The sequence below is a fragment of the Podarcis vaucheri genome, assembly GCF_965113315.1.
Source record: "Podarcis vaucheri genome assembly, chromosome: 5".
NCBI classification, from domain to species: domain Eukaryota; kingdom Metazoa; phylum Chordata; class Lepidosauria; order Squamata; family Lacertidae; genus Podarcis; species Podarcis vaucheri.
This window is the reverse complement of record NC_138763.1, coordinates 16,463,168-16,483,064: the sequence shown is the minus strand read 5'-3', so window position 1 is coordinate 16,483,064 and position 19,897 is coordinate 16,463,168. Positions and strand designations below refer to the sequence as shown.

The window sequence follows — 19,897 nt, the reverse complement described above, 5'->3', positions numbered from 1 at the left end:
TCCTAAGGTCCAAGAAAAATATTATTATTATTATATATCTATTTATACACCAGTATGTTATAAATTCTTCTGCAAGGGCCAAACTATCCAAGAGAGCCAGGAAAGTGAATAGTGAGGATGTCTGTTGAACCTCTACTTCAAGAGTGTTCCAGAGCATACACAGGATCAGTGACACCAAATTCCCAACTTCTGGTTGAGGTCAGTTGGGCCTCTGTAAAATGGGGGACAACTTGCAGCACTCTTCCAGATAATCTCAGTGATTGGACTGGGATATAATGGATCCAGCAGTCCTTAAGGCATCCTTGCCCCACATTGTGGAGTTAGGAGTGTCCACTGCCATGCGTATCTGTGGGCAGGAGATCTTTGGTGGGGACCCAACTTGAAGCTGACATCTACTTGACCCAACTTGAAGCTATAACCTCATAGATTTAATTTTGAACGACAAATGACAGGAGACCCAACCTGGTGCCTTCCCAGTGTTTTGAACTATGACTCCCATCAACCCCATCCAGCATGGGACTTGGGAGTCCAAAACAGTGCTCCCCTGGATCACATGGTATGTAAGAAGATAGGCATTCCGACTCAGCCAGCTGAGATGCTCCTCCTCAAGATGATCCTTGAAAGAACCTGCGATCGCAACTCATTCAGCATCTGGTCTAAATCACTTTACTCCTAAAGAGATGTGGCCAACGTTCTGCAGATTGCTTCTTGTCTCCAGTTGACTAGTTTTAGTATTGGTTGGGCACATGCCAGGTCTTTGTGGTATTGACATTCAGTGTAAAGTCACATTCACATTCTGTACATTCTCAAATGCGTATCTTTGAGCCTCATCGGACAACCACCATTTGATTAGAGTGAACCATTGTTGGAGTTTGCTCCACATTAACCCGATAGCAGAAGGTATAATGGGGTGACTGTTTGCAGCTTTGATTAATCATTCATCTACAAAGACTTGCCTACAGAGTAGTGATAGAATTCAGGCTTCTTCCATCGGGAAATATTCATTACACATTGCAGGCTTTAACATATAGAAACCCGACCATCGCTTACAGACTTGGGCATTTCATTATTCAGCTGAGATGCCCTTGTCCAGCTGTTGGGAAGATGGACATTTGCTTGGAGTCTGTAGAACCTAAACAACACCCAGCTTTTCATCACTGGGGGTCTTTCATGGTTTGGCCTGGAAATGCCAGGAACTGAACTGAACCTGGGAGATTTCGCATGCCTGTTATGTGCTCACCCGCTGAGTTGAGGGAGAAGGTCCATGTTTTGATGGTGGTTCTCCATTCCAGCTTCTTTACTTCCCTTTTCAGAAATTAGTTGAAGCCGTTCACTTCTGCAAGAAGAGACCACATGTTGCCTGTAATATGTACTGACAGGTATTTAACTAGTTAATAATATTAGTTTAGGGACGCGGGTGGCGCTGTGGGTTAAAGCCTCAGCGCCTAGGGCTTGCCGATCGAAAGGTCGGTGGTTCGAATCCCCGCGGCGGGGTGCGCTCCCGCTGCTCGGTCCCAGCGCCTGCCAACCTAGCAGTTCGAAAGCACCCCCGGGTGCAAGTAGATAAATAGGTACCGCTTACCAGCGGGAAGGTAAACGGCGTTCCGTGTGCTGCGCTGGCTCGCCAGATGCAGCTTGTCACGCTGGCCACGTGACCCAGAAGTGTCTCCGGACAGCGCTGGCCCCCGGCCTATAGATGTGAGATGGGCGCACAAACCCCAGAGTCTGTCAAGACTGGCCCGTTCGGGCAGGGGTACCTTTACCTTTACCTAATATTAGTTTATTACTGTATTAGATGCTGCAGAGGAAAACTGAGATTGCACCCAGCCGCTACTGGATGTGGACTGCACAGCCAAAGTTTACAGCACAAAATCAAATTAATAGCTTTGATGGCCTTGAGGTGGACTTCATTATTAGCACAAATATTAACTTGGCACGAAAGCTTGTGATTCAATCTGTACTTGCGATTGGAATTTGATCGCCTTAAATGAGCTCTCTCATCTGCTGATTATTAATTCTTGCTACAGTCGGGAAACTACAAGCAATAAACTCGGCTGGATCTGCATGGCCAGGCAGGAGCAGTATTTTTTAACTGAGACATGCACTGGGCACAAAGCTCAGGAAGCGGCAATGTTAGAGGCTTCTTTTGACTATCGAGTTTTTAGCGCAGCCATCTTCCCTTGAAATTGCACTTTACACAAACTCCTCCTGCCATCATTGCTTACCTGGAACAGTCTATGTTTCCTAGGAACTGACTGCAGGAAGAGTGCCTTATTTTTTGGAGGTAGGGTTCTTGAAGGTGCATTTTTTTTGAAAAAAGTATTAGTTTACATGCACGGATAGAGACACTACAGTTCTTCAGGCTTCACATGCATGCCTCTAGATGTTCTCTAGATGTTAAAACTCTGACTGGGAAGGTGGCTGGATCCGGACTCTGGAGTGTAGATGAATGTCAATGCACACACAAAAACGCCACGTAATCAGAGTTGAATGGGAATCAGAAGTGGATTTAGGAGAGGGTGACAAGGTTTGTCTGCTCAGGGTCCTGAGCTGAGAGGGTACCTCAAGGAGCACTGCAATGATAATGTAGAATGGAAGGCAAGAATCCCCTGCCCAGAATTTTGGTGTTGCACAGAGTGCTGCTGAAATTTAAAAGCCCAAAGTACACCATGATGGGAATTTCATGGCCATGTCCTCCAGTTTCCTATTCAGGATCCATAATGCAGGATGGAACTATCACATTCCTGAGGCAGTCGGTGCCATTGTTGAACATCTCCGATTCTTTGGCTTAATGCCATGGCTCAGGCAGTGAGTGGTGCTCCTGATGGGGCTCAGATCATGGCAGTGCTGAGGTACCTGCACTGGCTGCTTATCAGCTACTGACCCGGTTTGAATGTTCTGCTACTTCCATAGGTAAAGGTAAAGGGACCCCTGACTATTTGGTCCAGTCGTGACTGACTTTGGGGTTGTGGCGCTCATTCGCTTTATTGGCCGAGGGAGCCGGCAAAGCCCTAAATAACTCTGGACAAGGTTACCATCTTTCTCTTCATTGCCCAATAAGGGCACTACGATCAGCTAATGGAACCTGGTTAGTTTCCTTGTGGCCTGATGATTACTTACTGTGGTAACGCAGAGTTGAGCTTTATCACTGGTGACACCAGTGCTGTTGTTGCTTAGGCCATCCTTCAGAAACACAAGAGATGCCATCAGCATTGGCGTTCTGTCGGCTCCTGCTTAGGCAAGCATTCCCCTGAACTGAATTCTGGTTTTAATGTTTTAACTTTGTTTCCACTGTTTTAATTGCATATTTCAATTAGATATGTTTTAATATTACTGTGCATTTTAATAATGGTTTGGTTTTATAGTTCTTAGAAGCAATCTTGACACGTAAGTGGTATACTCATTGGCTGGTGATACTGCAAGCCGATCTCTTCTAATTGCTACCCAAAATCTGAATCTGTGCAGTTCCCAGCCACTGGTTCTACTGCCCTCTGGAGCATGAGAGACCATATCTGCTGCATCTTTGGGATGGCAGCCCTCCAGTTATTTAATGGCTGCTATCCTGTCTCCCTTCTCTGCTCTGGGCTAAACATACCCAGCTCTATCCACCATTCCTCATAGGCAGGAATGACAAATGCGTCATTTTGGTTTCTCTTAGTTACTCATTTGCTTCAAGCTTATGTTCCGCCCTCCACATTTCCCCATCAGTTTGGAAGGGTCAAGCAGGAGATGATACAAAGCACTTCTGCCAGAGGCTCTTGAATAGGAATGGGGGGGTGCACCCCCTAAATAAGAGGGTTCACAAAGCCTCCAGAGCAGATGGGAGGAGGACATGGGGAGCACACTGGGAGGAGGGGGAGTAAAGGCAATGATCCTGGCACTGAAGTGATGCTTGCTTAGTGCTGTCTTGGCTACCCGCAGAAAGCTACAGCTGCATCTACTCAAAATAAATGTATTGATTAAAAGGCATCACTTATATTGGCTTATAATCACTTATATTGTGACACGGGTGGCGCCGTGGGTTAAACCACAGAGCCTAGGGCTTGCCGATCAGAAGGTTGGCTGTTTGAATCCCCGCAATGGGGTGAGCTCCCATTGCTCGGTCCCTGCTCCTGCCAACCTAGCAGTTCGAAAGCACATCAAATGCAAGTAGATCAATAGGTACCGCTCTGGCGGGAAGGTAAATGGTGTTTCCGTGCATTGCTCTGGTTCGCCAGAAGCGCCTTAGTCATGCTGGCCACATGACCCGGAAGCTGTACACTGGCTCCCTCGGCCAGTAAAGTGAGATGAGTGCCGCAACCCCAGAGTCGGTCACGACTGGACCTAATGGTCAGGGGTCCTTTTGCCTTTATAATGGCACCAGAGATGGTCTCACAAGGGTTTCCTGCCCACAGCAGTTGTTCAATGTCCTTTCCAAGAAACACCCTCCAGGGTGTCCTTTCCAGGAGATGTTGGGGGCACAGTTTTCAAACTGCAATTAGCCAAACAAATATCCTTAACTATTCTCCCAAGTCCCTGTTCATTATTCAGCTTGCATTGCTAATCCCCACTGTGCCAAAGGGATTGGGCCACCCCGGAATCAGACAATGCTGAGTGCCGGCTGTTCAATGTAGTGCTGTACTTTTCTTCCTCTCTTGCAAAAGATCTCTGTCAGATGGTTCTCTCCTATCCTTCACGTACCTGCCTATTGACTTTCTCTCCCCTCTCCTCCACTACCCACCATCTCCCTTGAGGAATTATGGCTTGGCTGCCAGAAGATTAATTTGCTGCAAGATTTTTGGACTTTGGGTCCCCTTTAAGCTGCACAACAGCATCCCAGAGCACGTCCCCAGATAAGGACTTTGAAATATTATCTGCCTTGTGCAAGATGTTGTCGGGAAGATTTTCGGCGAATGTCCCCCTTGTGACTCAGCGATGGCTTTCGTGTGGCTCCATCGGTGTTTCAAAAATGGCATGAATCAATAGTCATGTGCATTCAGCTGCCTTCATTCGTGGAGTTTCCCTCAGCGCATTAAGGACAGGCCATATTGTCAGATGTCATCGCCATGCTCTTATTTCAGCAGGGATTGGTATGCATGCACTCCTCTTCAGATAGGATTCATCCAGAGCAGCAGCAGGGAACCTCCAGGCCAAATTAGGTCTGGCAGGCTTCCCCATTTGGCCCATGAGGCTGATTCAGCCATGCCCACCCACCTTGCACCCGGTGATCCACTCTTAGATAATTGTCTGTGAATCGACCACACAATTTTGGCCAAGGCAGGTAGCATTTCATGTACATTTAAGCCACATTTTGATAGGCTGTCTTAAACCCCACATGGAGTGTGGAGAGGGACATGTTGCAAAGGCTCCACATGGGTAGCCAGATGTGGTCTTTGCAGTATCATTCAAGTCGTACCGCTTTGTCCCACCCTGAAATATGCTGGCATTTTGTTATACAGGCAGCTTGCGTTCCGAGGCATCATGCGCATGAGCTAGATGTGTATCAGCCCGTTGCGTTCTGGGCCCCGCCCCCTTCTGGTGCCGAAAACTGCGCATGTGTTAGTGGTTGCACACATGCCGAATGTGCGCAAATGGAGAGTTTCCTGTACTGGGGCAGCAAGGGGCAGTAAACTCCATGAAAAACTCTAAGAGGAAAAATATATAGCGGTCAGTGACCTCTGACTCTACTATACTTACGGAAATAACAAACAGACTGTACCGTAAGGCTTAAATGGAACCTTAGTAGAATCAGGGGCTGATTCCCCATAAAAGCAAATATTCTGTCCCTTTGTAGTATAGGTTGCCCATTGTTATTATCAGAACACGGGTTCAGGTCAACTGATAAAAGGGCCTTACGGAGTAAATCCAAACTCCCTACCCCCTTTTCTTTTTATTGATTCTTAGGATTGAAGCTTTTGTCATTTGCAGTAAACATTCTCAGTCCATTTACAAGGCTGGGATATTTCAGGACCAGTGTAATTAATTATTTCCCACCTTCTTATGGAGCAATGGTGGTGTTAGGCTGCTTCCCATTTGCTCCTAAGAGCAGGAAAACACCAGTCAGTCAAAATATTTCTTCACTGGGGTGTGCAGATCAGACACTGGGTCTTTTTTGGGACAGTTGTGCTGCACTTATTTACAATATTGGGCCAGGGAGCCTTTTTGGAACGCAGTCTCAAATAAGAGAAGTCCTTCTTGGAAATTGTTTTCTTCTGCAAAAGAGTTCTCAGCTCCCACTCCAAAGAAGGAGCTCAGACCCAGGACCGAACAGAGGGAGTCAGGCCTATGGCAGCCTATATAAGAAGTCGCCAAATGCAAAATATCCTATGACGGCATAAATTTCCTGCCCTCTTTTGCGTCTATCTCCCCATAGATGTAAGCTGAGGGCTTATTTGTGCTATGGTGATTGAGGGCTCACCCACATTTCCACTTGCTTGCCACTCTCCCCAAGGGAAACCTGATCTTTGGCACCGAATTGGAGTCGGCTGGTTTTTCCTTGGATTGATTGTGCTTGTTCTGATTTGGGGCTAGAGAGTGGGTTTTCCAGGAAGAAAGTGGCAGCAGGCCTAGTAAGCATGGGAGGAGCTGGCTCGGACCCTGTGAGAGGCTACAGCAATAACCAAGACAAAGGGTACTACTGATGGCAGCATATTTTGCCTCTGTTGCAGGAATTTATGTATAGGCTGGGGGGGTTGCCCCTCCAGCAGATATCATGCACGTGCAGCCCACTACCAAAACCAGCACAATCACTTTTGTGACTTGTGATTTGTCCCCACATAACACTTCATCGCAGTTTCTTCCTATCTATTCAAAGGGCCTTTGCTGCACGATACCAAATGTAAGAATTCACTGATAAATGTATCTAGGTACTGCCTCACTGGAAAACTTCAGAAATTCATATAGACATGTGAGCTCAGCTACTCAGCAGCTCCTCTGCCTAAGTGATAATCCCTGGCATCCTGATACCTGAGTGCCAGACAGGTAGCCATTCCAGAAATAACAAACCCAGATGAAGACAAAAGGGTGTGGTTAACTTGGCTGGGAAACAGGGAAATGTAAATATATATTTTTGTTACACTTGATGGGCGTCTGGTGGAGGGTAAGGGGAACTATGGGGCAGGGTCCAGGATGCTCAGATTACTGCCACCAGACCTCCCCTTTTATGATGTAACTGTGATGTATAAGTGATGTAGTTTGGGGGGGGTGTAACATGGGGATTAGCAGCTAATAAAAGTTTGGGTTCTCTTTTGTTTGGGGCTTCCATCTTGTTCCACCTTGTGGCAGGTGGGAGTCCTGTCGCGACAGTCTTCAATAAAGACCAAGCTGTTTTGCTCTGGTATTCCTGGCTGGTGTCCTTGTTTTTTTGTCCAAGGGAGCCCTCAGATTTCTCTGTTAACATCTCCCGCATGCTTCTAAGTTCCACAAGCAGGTCACAAGTGGGGTACATGACGGGTGTGTGGGTGTGTGTTGAATCCAGTCCTTCCCCATCCTAGCCTGACCTTAACCGCTTACACCACTGGCTTCAGAAGCTAAATACCTTCGAATCTGATACTACCAATTTTATTTTATTTTTTACATTTCAGATGCTAGAAGAGGGGAGAGGCGAAACAAATTCCCCAAATATAGCACCATTTAACAAAGCGAAAAGGGGGAAAGAAAGATAAAGAGCCCCTTCCCACTACTAAAGACGTTAATTGCATCTAGCGCTCTGCTTTGCAACCGGGAAACCTAAATTAACTGTGTGAAGCGTGGTATTTTTAGAGCATGTCCCCACTTGCTGTGAAGAAAACTGCTGCTATCAGGTGTTGCTTCATGCTGCAGAAGAGAAAATAGCATTGTCTTCTTCCACCGGAATATGTTCCACAACTGTAAGAGAAACCAAGCCCCCCCCCATTCCCCGCCCAGGGTTTGTATTTTGGGTATGTCACTAGGACAGGGGCCCTGCTTTTCATGATATCAGTGTGCAGTAGTGTCTCTCTCCTATTGGATTTCGGAGGCCTTCCATTGTTGCGTCTTCTTCCCATGCCTTCCTGGGAGTGATGGTGGCATGAGAAGTAACCACAGTGCAGCTTCTGCCCGTGTGGCATTTGAAGGGGCCTACAGTTTGCTCCGAGGGACACGGGTGGTTCAGTGGGTTAAACCAGAGCCTAGGACTTGCTGATCAGAAGGTCGGCGGTTCGAATCCCCGCGACAGGGTGAGCTCCCGTTGCTTGGTCCCTGCTCCTGCCAACCTAGCAGTTCGAAAGCACGTCGAAGTGCAAGTAGATAAATAGGTACCACTCTGGCAGGAAGGTAAATGGCGTTTCCATGCGCTGCTCTGGTTTGCCAGAAGCGGCTTACTCATGCTGGCCACATGACCCGGAAGCTGTATGCCGGCTCCCTCAGCCAATAATAATAAAAATAATTTTTATTTATACCCCGCCCTTCCCAGCCAAGGCCGGGCTCAGAGCGGCTTACAAGCAATAATAAAAACAAGTTAAATGATTACAAGTTAAAAACAAAATTAACTCTGTCTTACAGGCTCTGCGGAAAGAAATCAGATTCTGCAGGGCCCTGGTCTCATGAGGCAGAGCGTTCCACCAGACCGGAGCCAGAGTTGAAAAGGCCCTGGCTCTGGTTGAAGCCAATCTAACTTCCTTAGGGCCCAGGACCACTAGGGTGTTGCTATTTTTGGACCTTGAGGCTCTCCGTGGGGCATACCAGGAGAGGCGGTCCCGTAGGTACGAGGGTCCTAGGCCGTGAAGGGCTTTAAAGGTCAAAAGCAGCACCTTAAATCTGACCCTGTACTCCACCGGGAGCCAATGCAGCTTGAAAAGCACTGGGTGAATATGCTCCCATGGCAGAGACCCCATGAGGAGCCTCGCTGCAGCATTCTGCACCCGCTGGAGTTTCTGGGACAGCTTCAAGGGCAGCCCCACGTAGAACGAATTACAGTAGTCAAGCCTGGAGATGACCATCGCATGGATCACTGTGGTCAGGTCGGGGCGGGAAAGGTAAGGGACCAACTGCTTGATGCGGCGAAGGTGGAAAAATGTCGCCTTGGCTGTTGTTGTGACCTGCGCCTCCATGGAAAGGGAGGCATCAAGGATTACACCCAAACTCTTAACGGAAGGTAATGGCACTAATTGGGCCCCCACAAGAGAAGGGAGTTGGTCCCTCATCCCCATGCCATCCCGACCCAGCCATAGGACCTCTGTCATCGAAGGATTTAGTTTAAATCGGCTCCCACGAAACCATCCAGCCACAGCTTCCAAGCATCCGGTCAGTGTGTTCGGGGCCGAGTCGGTGTGGCCATCCATCAGCAGATAGAGCTGAGTGTCATCAGCATATTGGTGACAACCGAGCCCAAAGCTCTGGATAATCTGGGCAAGGGGGCGCATAAAGATGTTTAAAAGCATTGGGGAGAGGATTGCGCCCTGCGGCACTCCACACACCAAGGAGTGGCGCAACGACATTTCCCTCCCTAGTGCCACCCTCTGTCCCTGACCAGAGATAAAAGAGCACAGCCAGTTACGGGCTATGCCCTGTATCCCAACATCTGCGAGACGGTGGTCCAGAAGATCATGATCGACCATGTCAAAGGCTGCTGACAAATCTAAAAGGATCACCAGTCCTGACCCGCCTTGATCCAACTGTCTATGGAGATCGTTTGTTAGGGCAACCAGAGCCGTCTCAGTCCCAAAACCAGGATGGAAACCGGACTGAAATGGATCTAAAGCCGATGTTTCCTCTAGAAACCTACCAAGCTGTTCAGCAACCGCTCTCTCAATTACCTTACCCAGATATGGAAGATTTGAAACCGGGCAGTAATTGGATAGGTCTAAGGGATCTAATGAGTTTTCTTTAAGAGTGGATATACCACTGCTTCCTTCAGTTCCCCTGGGAATGTCCCCGTGTCAAGAGACAAATTGATAATTTCAACCAGGGGAGTCCGCGCAACATCTGGACACTCCCTAATCAGCCAAGACGGGCACGGATCAAGGAGGCAGGTGGTGGGCTTACCAACTTGGAGGAATCTATCCACATCAGCAGGGAGTATTCGATCGAAATGGTCCAGCACTGGACCTGAAGTCAGTCGAGGGGCCTCCAGTTCAGTCACTGTATTTAAATTGGCAGGGAGGTCAATGAAGTGAGATGAGCACCATAACCCCAGAGTCGGTCATGACTGGACCTAATGGTCAGGGGTCCCTTTACCTTTTTACAGCTTGCTCCAATGAACAGACGGGAACCTGTTAGTCCTGCATAGTTTATGATGGATCGAATTCACTTGCCTAGCCTAGGGTTAAAGCTTGCGAACTGTACCTGCGCCAACAAAGTTCTCCCCCACAATGTACAAACCACAGGCTAACGCCTGTGGATTACTATTGCTTTTATTTTGAATTACATATGGGGATCCACCATAATATTTCGGTGGTTAGCGCTGGATAGTTTCTCAGGAAAGCTCGTCTGTGCTCTCACTGATAAGCCCCTGATCAGCTTCTAAGCAAGCGAGGATGCTCAGAAACACAGCTTGAAAACCCTTTAATGGAAAGCATCTAAACAGCCACCTAAGCTCCTCAGCCCCTCAGCCTCCCCTTATGTTAGATAAGACAAGAGATGATTTGGGGGGCAATGAGATTACCGTCCGAATTGTGCAGACATTGCGTGCTTCCTATTTTTGTCGTACTCCCTCCGGTTTGCCATATAGCCGCAGTTCCATTATTCACATAATTGCAGATCATCTTGTCATTCCTAAAACCGTAATGGGAATAAGGACGTTATCATAACTCATGATAATCCAAAGGAAAAGCAAACCATGCGTATGGGTGCACGTGGGTGTATCTCTGTAAAATCTTGTCCTGTGAGCTACTCTTGTGGATCTTGCCGGAATCATAAAGCATGGTGTAAATTAAACGTTCCTTAAGGCAGGGGCAATGGAAAGCTGGCCTCTGCCCTTCCTTAAATGGCAGTGGTTGCCCCTCCCCCGCCGACGGCACCAGCAGCAATGGCTGACCCTTGGGAGAGGCATTTTGGGCTTTCCCTTAGCTGCTGAGAGTTGATGTTCCTGTGCAGCAACGGCGGTGCTGAAAGCAACAATGCAATTCCTGTTGTTTCAACTGGAAAAGGGCGATAGTTTTGTGGCCCAGCAGCTCCTTTGCACGCAGAAGGTTCCAGCTTCAGTCCCTGGCATCTTCAGGTAAGGTTGGGAGAGGCCGGTCTGAAATCTTGGAGCGCTGCTGCCAGTCAGGGTAGACAGCACTGCGCTAAATGGACTAATGGCCCGACTTTGTATAATGCATCTCCCTATGTAGCTTGCATGGCGAGTCGATCCCCAGTTGCCGCTGCCTTTGAGCCACATGCTCTGCTTGGTAAAACGACTGTCAACACCCCAAACTACATTACCTATGGTATGATGGGTGCTGCAATAGCCCCTACTCCTGCTCCACATTATTGGATTGTGGGGAAAGAGAAACTCCAACCCAACCCCATGTGCTCACTGCGTATGGCCATGTGGAAGTTCCTACCTGTGTATAGCAGTCCCCATCACGATTGCCCAGACTTCATAGAGGGCTCACCAGCGGGAATGTTGGAGACAGAGAGTTGCTTGAAGAGCCTGTTGGCACCTGTCCCCCCCTGGAGGGACACAGGTTCCCTTGCATGGCAAAGAGATAAAAGGGAAGATGGTACAGTTCTACTGAGGAGCTCCTAACAGGCAGTTCTAGTCTACTTTGTCATGCCAAGGAGAGAGAGAGGATGTTAACCCTGACTGCCCATTCTCTCAATTTAGCCTGTGAGATGATACAAGTGACTCATGTAATGGGCAAGTCTGAGTCTCCATTAGCGATGGTTTCTCTCGGGGCTCGTCTACTCTTCCACTGGTCTTATGCCTAGAAAGCATGGGTCCAGGGTTTCCTGCTTGCCTTGTGCTTCTTTCTAGGCATGGGTCTGAGCGGATTCCCCCTTGCTCCGCTTCTTTCCCAGGGAAAACCCACTCTTTAGGGATGAATCGGAGCAAATGTAAATCCAGAGAAAACCCAAATTGCTGTTTGCTCCAACTGAGTGCTAAAGAGCAGTTTTCCCGGGGGGAAGCAGCAGGAGGAGAGAAAGTGGATGAGCCACAGGTTTCTCATTTTTCCAATCTTATGTTCAGTTCTCCAGACTTCCACATCATTGTGGATCCCCCCCCAAAAAAAGTCCCCATGAAAATTTGTCAGCATTTGAGTGCAAATTAACTCCTAATACACTTCTTTCATATGCCAAACACATTTTTTGCCAATTCAATGCACCCTGTACGCTATTTTCACTAACCTATACATTTTTGTATACAGTGGTACCTCGGGTTACAAACACTTCAGGTTACAGACTCCGCTAACCTGGAAGTATTATCTCGGGTTAAGAACTTTACCTCAGGGTGAGAACAGAAATCATGTGGTGGCAGTGGGAGGCCCCATTAACTAAAGTGGTACCTCAGGTTAAGAACGGTTTCAGATTAAGAACGGACCTCTGGAACGAATTAAGTTTGTAACCAGGGGTACCACTGTACATTGCTTGAATGGAGAATTGCATTGAAAAAATTTAAAGAGTGAATTTTGAAGAACGACTGCTTTTAGTTTTGCGTGTTGTTTCCGGAAGACAGAATTAGAGAGGTTTGGCTTTTACGTGGAAACGGAATCGAGTTTCTCCCCATCCCTGCTCTCTGTATCACAAAGTTACGACTTTTGCAAGCGGAACACAGAAAAAGAACATTTAAGCTTCTGTTCTCCTCAGAGAAATTCTACAAATTGTATAAAAACAGATGGTTGCGAACAACCTAAAGGTTCCCATCAAAAGTTATTTAAAATGGTGTATTTGAAACTCACCAATTAAGGAAAGAAAGAAATATATAACAGGCAGGCGATTCAAGTTTTCAACATAATTTAATAAGAAGCTTCCGGTTTAAAAGGTAACCACAGCAAAGACATAAAAGAGCTGGTGGCAGCTGCCATTAGCCATGAAGCTTGTTCTTACTCATCCTACCAGTCCCCAGCAGTTACAAGTAGTGGCTTGACTGAGTTGGAAATGTTATTGCTCAATTTGATGTACTGAATAGATGTGGGTCCCCCCCCATGTGGTCCTCTCATTACAGCAGTAGGAAGAAACACAAGGAGCATATAGGGAACAGAAGAAGCCAGCTAAAGAGGCAGTAGTTTAAAACTGACCCAAGTCAAAGAGTTTTTGCCCAGGCGTTGTAGCTTCATTGGTTGGCCCTTATTTTGCATGGCAAGTTGTGAAAGGCCAATGGTGTTTTGGGGGAGAAAAAGAAGGGTTTCAAGCCTTAAGACATTCCCATAGGAGCGATCTATCCATGGCTCTTGGTGCTCAGAAAAAAGATATCCTCAAGTCTCAAAATGTCAAGGAACCTTGGACTGCTGTAAGTCAATATGCTACCAGGCCAAACCTAAGGTGTTGCTGTTTGCAGATAAAGCCCTAAAGAATTTGGGAATAGCCTACCTCGAAGATTGCCTTTCTCCATACACCCCAGACCATTCTTTGAAATCTGCTGGAGAAGCCTTGCTAACTGTCCGCCGTGGCAGCCACAAGGAGCAGTAAGGCCTATATTGTGGAATGCAGTGCTTTTTTCCAGGGGGTACTGAAAGGTACATTGTTTTTTGTTGTAAAAAAGTGTGACACTTACTGTTAACAACTTCCTGGTCAGTCCTGGCACCTATTTTTCTAGGAAAAACCCACTGGTGGAATGCATTGCATTTGTGTATTAGACAGCAATCCCGTGTTCAGCTTTAGATGCCAGCTTATTATAATTTTTTACACAAGCTTACCCGGACACGTGACCCAAATTTTATGTTCTTCTGATCTTTGCCTTTTTATGTTTTTAACATTCGATTTTATGTGCACAGCTTTGAAAAGATTTCTTTCCCTTTGGTGCTACAGAAATTTATGCATTAATAATTAAAATAAGTTAAGTTGATCATGAACAAGAAAAGGACAGATCACTCAGAGCACTTTCTCTGAAAGCATCTCATTTTGACCAGTAACTGCCATGTTGTTGTTGTTGCTGTTATTGTTGTTACCAAGATAGATGATGCATTGTTCTGGACTAGTAAGATGTGAGAGGCTTCTGATACTTCACTAGTAACTCTTGGTTTGAAATGTGCATAAAAGCTTGGGCATACTGCCAAACTCTGCTCTATCAGTTTAACTAAGGTATAGAATTGCCTCCAGAAAAAAAACAACAAATCAAAACTTGAAGGATCCCCTTACCCCATACATGCCCACTAGACAGCTTTGATCTGCACATCTGGTACTTTGATAAGTGTCACATAATGTTTGATTTGCACTTACAAGGGATCAATGTTTCTGATATGCTATGGAATTTCCTGTTCACTGATGTTATTAGGCAGGTGCCTGTTTCTGGCACCCCCTAAAAACATGTTTGTTAGGGCAAGCCTATCCAAACATGTGATTTTGACATGTTTTTTTATGTATTTATTTGCTTACTTACATTTTGAACAACTTGCTTTTAGCATCCGATTTAATAGGTATTTTAAATGCATATCTCATATTGTTTCATGTACACCACTTAAAAGGTTTTGATGACTAAGCGGCATACAAATCTTGAACTATATCACGCTGTAGTGGCAAATGTCTCTTGGGTTCCCACCACCACCACCTTTGCAGGTTTAAGTGTCTAGTTTATGGACACACCTGGCTTTTGTCAATTCCGAGGTTCTTGTGCTAAAACGTATCTAGAACTCTGTGTAGAGCACTGACGTGTGGAGGGAGATCAGGAGGCCTCTGACAATGCACGTTCCCACCATTTCAGTGGCCAGCTATGGCCCTCTGATCTCCAACCATCTTGCAAAGGTCTGAAAGGGAGCTTGGTCTACTTCATGCAACTCCTGCCCCAAGTGCAGGTGGTTCCCCCTTCAGACCTTGGTCTAGAGGGGCACAGTCAACACATGGCGCTGCTCCCCTTCTGTGCGTTCATGACTGCAGGGAAAATAAGGAGTGGATTGTTCAAGGGATTGTGAGGCACTCCAAAGTGAGTGAATGGGCAGTAAACTGGACAATATGATTCAGTGTCACCAAATGTAAAGGTAAAGGTAAAGGGACCCCTGAACATTAGGTCCAGTCGCCGACGACTCTGGGGTTTCGGCGCTCATCTCGCTTTATTGGCCGAGGGAGCCGGCGTACAGCTTCCAGGTCATGTGGCCAGCATGACTAAGCTGCTTCTGGCGAACCAGAGCAGTGCATGGAAACGCCATTTAACTTCCTGTCAGAGTGGTACCTATTTATCTACTTGCACTTTGACGTGCTTTCGAACTGCTAGGTTGGCAGGAGCAGGGACAGAGCAACGGGAGCTCACTCCGTCACGGGGATTCGAACCGCCGACCTTCTGATTGGCAAGCCCTAGGCTCTGTGGTTTAACCCACAGCGCCATCCGTGTCCCACACCAAATGTAGATCGGGGGCAAAACGAAGCCTAACTCCACACACACACTAATGGGGAAAAGAACTGAAAATTAAACTGACACTATCATAAGGCTGTGAAATAAATTGATTGTGTCAGCACAGCTGTGTACAGTTCTGCATGCCTAGCCTCTAAAAAGATACTGCACCTCCAACGGGGTTCAGAAAAGGGCAAGCCAAATGATCAAGGATTACATGATAAAAGACGCACAAAACATTGGTGAGAATATTCCAGTGGAAGTCTGGGAATACCTCTGGAAAACAATGGACTACGTGGAAATGGCAAAGGTGAGAGCAAGAGAAGAGATCAAGTGATGAATTTCACATGGAAGAATGAGACCCTTATTTGGACAATTTGGAAAATATCACGTTAAATGGAATTGCGGGCAGGACTGAAATATGAGCTGCGGAAGAAAAATAATTCTAATTGTAATGAAGGATTTGTGGAATAGATAAAAGCATAATGCAGCATAAAAGGTTGAGAATAAAAACACCATGGAAGAAGGGCGGGGAGTCAACTTTTAAAAGTGTATTAAATTTGATGCTAAGTTTGATGTCAGTTTGTTAAACAAAATGGTGAAATTCAATAAAAAATTTAATTGGCAAAAAACACACATAGATTTTCATTGTCAACGACAGTAAGAGAAAATTGTTATGAATTGATGGGCAGATGGTACATGACCTGTCAGAATACAAAGGATTAATACGAATTACTCACTGGGATACTAGAAATGTGGAAAGAACTAGAATATTTTCTTTCATATGTGCTGGGAGTAGGAACTGGAGAAAAAAGACTGGTCAAAGTTCAGAGCCCAAATAATTAAACTCTCAAATAATTAAACTGTCACCCGGTTGTGTTCTTGTTAATCTATGTAAAGGAGTCAGTAAGATGGCAACATAAACAATTATGTGCCCAGTGTTGCAATTCTCTGCACTAGCCTTCTGGTGGGGTCTACATAAATCCCAGTGTTGTGAACAGAATCAACTAATATTCAGCCATCAATTCATTTGGTAAAAGCTTTATCAGGAGGGAAGGTGCTGAAAATAGGCCACTTGCGTTGCAAGAGCAGCAAGCGAGACCACGGGATGAACGCTTGTCTGTGTTGGAAGGAAAGGCTTTGAAAAAACAATGGGGTCAAAGTGTATTGTTTGAGGTTACTCATTTTCATTATGCATAGATTACGCTTATTAAGTTAGCTAATGGAAATATTTACTTAGACTGTAAATCAGTAATTTGTTGTTTAGAGGTTAATGTAAGAGGGCTGCAGATTCCAAAGGCAAAAATAAAAATCCAGTTGGTTGCATCAAACTAGGTTTTACGCGGAGCAGACCCACTGAAATTAATGGACTGACGTTAGCCACGTCTATTAAATTTAATGGGTCTACTCTGTGTAGGAACAGTTTTGGAGACAACTCTTAATTATTACCCCTTTTGTGAATGTAGTGGGGAGCAAGTGGCTGGAACCAGCTTTGCGGCCTCACCCCTGGGCTTGAAACAAAAAACGACATCTTTCTACAAAGATGGATGCCAATGATTCTCCCTGCCCCATTTCTTTTTGGGGAGAGCCACCAAACACAAGGAGATCTTAAAGGGAAATTGGTGTAAGAAGCAAGATAAGGGTGCACTGTTCAAGCAGGCAGACTTGGATAGTTGCATCATAGCAAGACTCCAACTGGGCTCAACTCCTACAGAGAAGCAAACTTAGCCTGATACACCAGTGTATCATTAAGTAGTGAGGTAGGGCATGGGGTAGGGGACCAATGTGGGCTCCCTTCAGGTTGAACACACAAAGAAGGAAGATTGTGGCAAGCCAGCCGGGATCATGTCTCCATGTTGAGGCTGTACACACAGCCCCTGGGATTGGCACAGTTATAGCGACTCTTTCTGAGCCACTGTGATTGGGCGAATTATGGCGGCTTCCGTAACATGGCTCTAGTTCATGTCAGCCGTACATTGGCATGATTCTAACCCTATTACAAATCTGCTGGCAGCCAACGCATATTGTGGCCATTGGCGGTATCAATTGGCCTGTACAACAGGAACTGTGGAACCACTGAAGGAAAAACTGGAAGAAGGCAGCGTGAGAGTCCTTTTCTGCTTTTTTAAAGAGGCCTGAACTGGCCAAACACTGCTAATTACTTAAGACACTGTTCTTGTTTAATACTTTGAAGCTGGCCAGTCAAACTCCCTGGGTGTCTGCTGGAGCTAATGAGGAAAAGCTAATTGAAACAAAAATAAAATGAGGTAGGTTAAAAACAGCAACACAGATCCAATTATGTTACATCCATAGACTAATGGGGAATCCATGCTTGGCGATAGTAGAAATGTTGCACATAACTTCCTTAAAACTGGAAATAATTCAAACAAAGCATATAAGGACACAGGTTAACCCCAACTAAATACATACATCTGCACACATATTGGTGTTCACTATATAGGTGGGCAGCAAAGAGGGATGGGCAGAAATATGAATCTAAGTGTCAGGTTCTAGGCCAACAAAACTGTCCTTCCAATCTGCTATCTCTCACTTTTGCAATGTTCCTATTCTTTGCACCATGGGATGAAGATCTCATGAAGTTTTTTTCATATTTGGAAAACAGGACACCATCAGACAAGGAAGTGGGCGAATGTCCATCAACAATTGGGGCTTCCGTCTTCCAAAGGATTAAATGCTGTTGGCTCCTGGAGATTTTCATGAAGGGAAAAAACACACACCAGTATCTACAAGGATCATCCCCGCCCCTTCCCCGAAAAGCAAAGTACAACTGTACAGAGTAGGTTGGACCTAGGCTCAATGCATTCAAGTTGGATGCAGTTAGGTACACTTTCCAGTCAATCTTCAGAATCTTGCTCTAGTTCAATTCGTTTCTCAACCTGCAATTTTATTGTGAGACTTTCCATATTACAGCTTTAGAGGAAGGCAAGAAAATGCTAAGGCCAAAGTTGGGAATGATTGCCAAGGATGGCACTGCTTTTTCTCTCAATGAGCACCATTATATGAAGATCCATACTGAAGTATAGATTGACAGGTTGACAAGAAAAATATACTTGTACCTTGACTGTATAATAATCTAAGGCTAGTCGGTTAGCCATTTAGAATAGATTTCCCAAAAGGAAGGGTTCGGGGGGGGGGAGATCTAATTCATTCTCTCGTTTGAAATTTGTCGACCTGTTTGCAAAACTAACACAGAAATGTTGGAAAAGGCAAAAGGTTTTACAAAAGTTAACCATCTCTATGGTTAAAGCCTCCCAACACAAAGATAAAATGATACATTTATTGTGCTGTCTCTCACCAGTTTTAATTGGTAACCTTACAACATACTATATATTTGATGCTAGCAGGCAGACAAAATTAAAAACAGAGACTCCGCTTGACACTTAGATCTGTCCCCATTTGTACAAATAGAGGGACAAGGAAAATGTTTAAAAAACAAAATGAAATTGTGTGACCCACAGCTCTATCACAGTTTCAGCTGAAGACTTCCAAGAGATTTATTCTGCTAAACCTCTTGCGCATTTGTCCATCTCTGCCCAAATACAGTGTTGCATTCTTGTGACCTTGAGTAAACCTCCATTCCTAAACCACAACAAGAAAGGTGTGTCGTATTCTTGGAGCGTGTCTGCGTGAGTGCGAGTGTGTTCACAGAAGGAAGCAACGTGTTCCACAATTATCTTCTTCACCTGCCTCTACAGTGTTAGTCCACACGTTCCAATGCTCTTCAAACTTAAAAAAATCTTGGTGTCAAAGTCAGCACCCGAGGGCCCTTTTGTTACCAGTTCATCATGGAATTTCTGTTGAGTGTCATGAAAAAAACTTGACTACTTCCTCCAGATCTCACCGAGGCGAAAAATACCTGTTTGGGAAGGAAATATCCTCATCTATTAAACTGTAAAATCATCATACGAACTTGTAAATGGGGTGTATTTAATTTCCTCATTCAGTCACACATTTTGCTTATTTGTTATGTCATATCTTATCTTGGTTTTTTTGTCTCAGAGTAGGTGTTAAAAACATTATTAATGGCTTGACCACATTGCTTTTACAAGGGGCATCAAATGCTCTCCCATCAGTTGTTTCCAGATCATTCTCTGCGCAGCTCTGAGAGCAGACCTACCTTATCGTTTCTTTCACATAGAAATTTTAACCGCTGAGCACGCTTGTGCATGAATACTCCGTCCAAATGCCCAGTCTCCACCGATCGTATCTCAATCGCTTTCTCGCCCCAGCCCATTATTTGATTGGAGTGGATGTAGGCTGAAATAAAACAAAAAAATGGCAACCCATTCTTACTGAAAACATTTGGGCCAAGGCAGCTTTTACCATGTGCCACACCTGGCAGGAAGTTACCATGTCTAAAAGATTATGTCCTAAGGCTGGAGGTTCAAGCCACAGATGGTTTCATCACAGGAAACACAGAGGACTACATTATCTAGAAAAATAGCCAACTGCAGCTTAGGATTCTCACTTCAC

At 45.6% G+C, this 19,897-nt stretch overlaps 1 protein-coding gene across 6 annotated transcripts in view; it reads right to left on the bottom strand.

Moving 5' to 3' along the window:
- Window positions 1-12,856: 12,856 nt before the first annotated feature.
- The window catches only part of TNIK (TRAF2 and NCK interacting kinase), a 289,071-nt gene continuing 282,030 nt past the window's right edge, over window positions 12,857-19,897 (bottom strand). For all 6 annotated transcript variants that reach the window (XM_082223878.1, XM_082223882.1, XM_082223879.1 and 3 more), the window contains 2 exons: window positions 19,542-19,681; window positions 12,857-19,280 (listed from right to left, as the gene is read on the bottom strand). In XM_082223878.1, coding sequence (XP_082080004.1) covers window positions 19,197-19,280; window positions 19,542-19,681 — 224 coding nt within the window. In that variant the 3' untranslated portion in view covers window positions 12,857-19,196. The remainder of the gene's footprint in view (window positions 19,281-19,541; window positions 19,682-19,897) is intronic.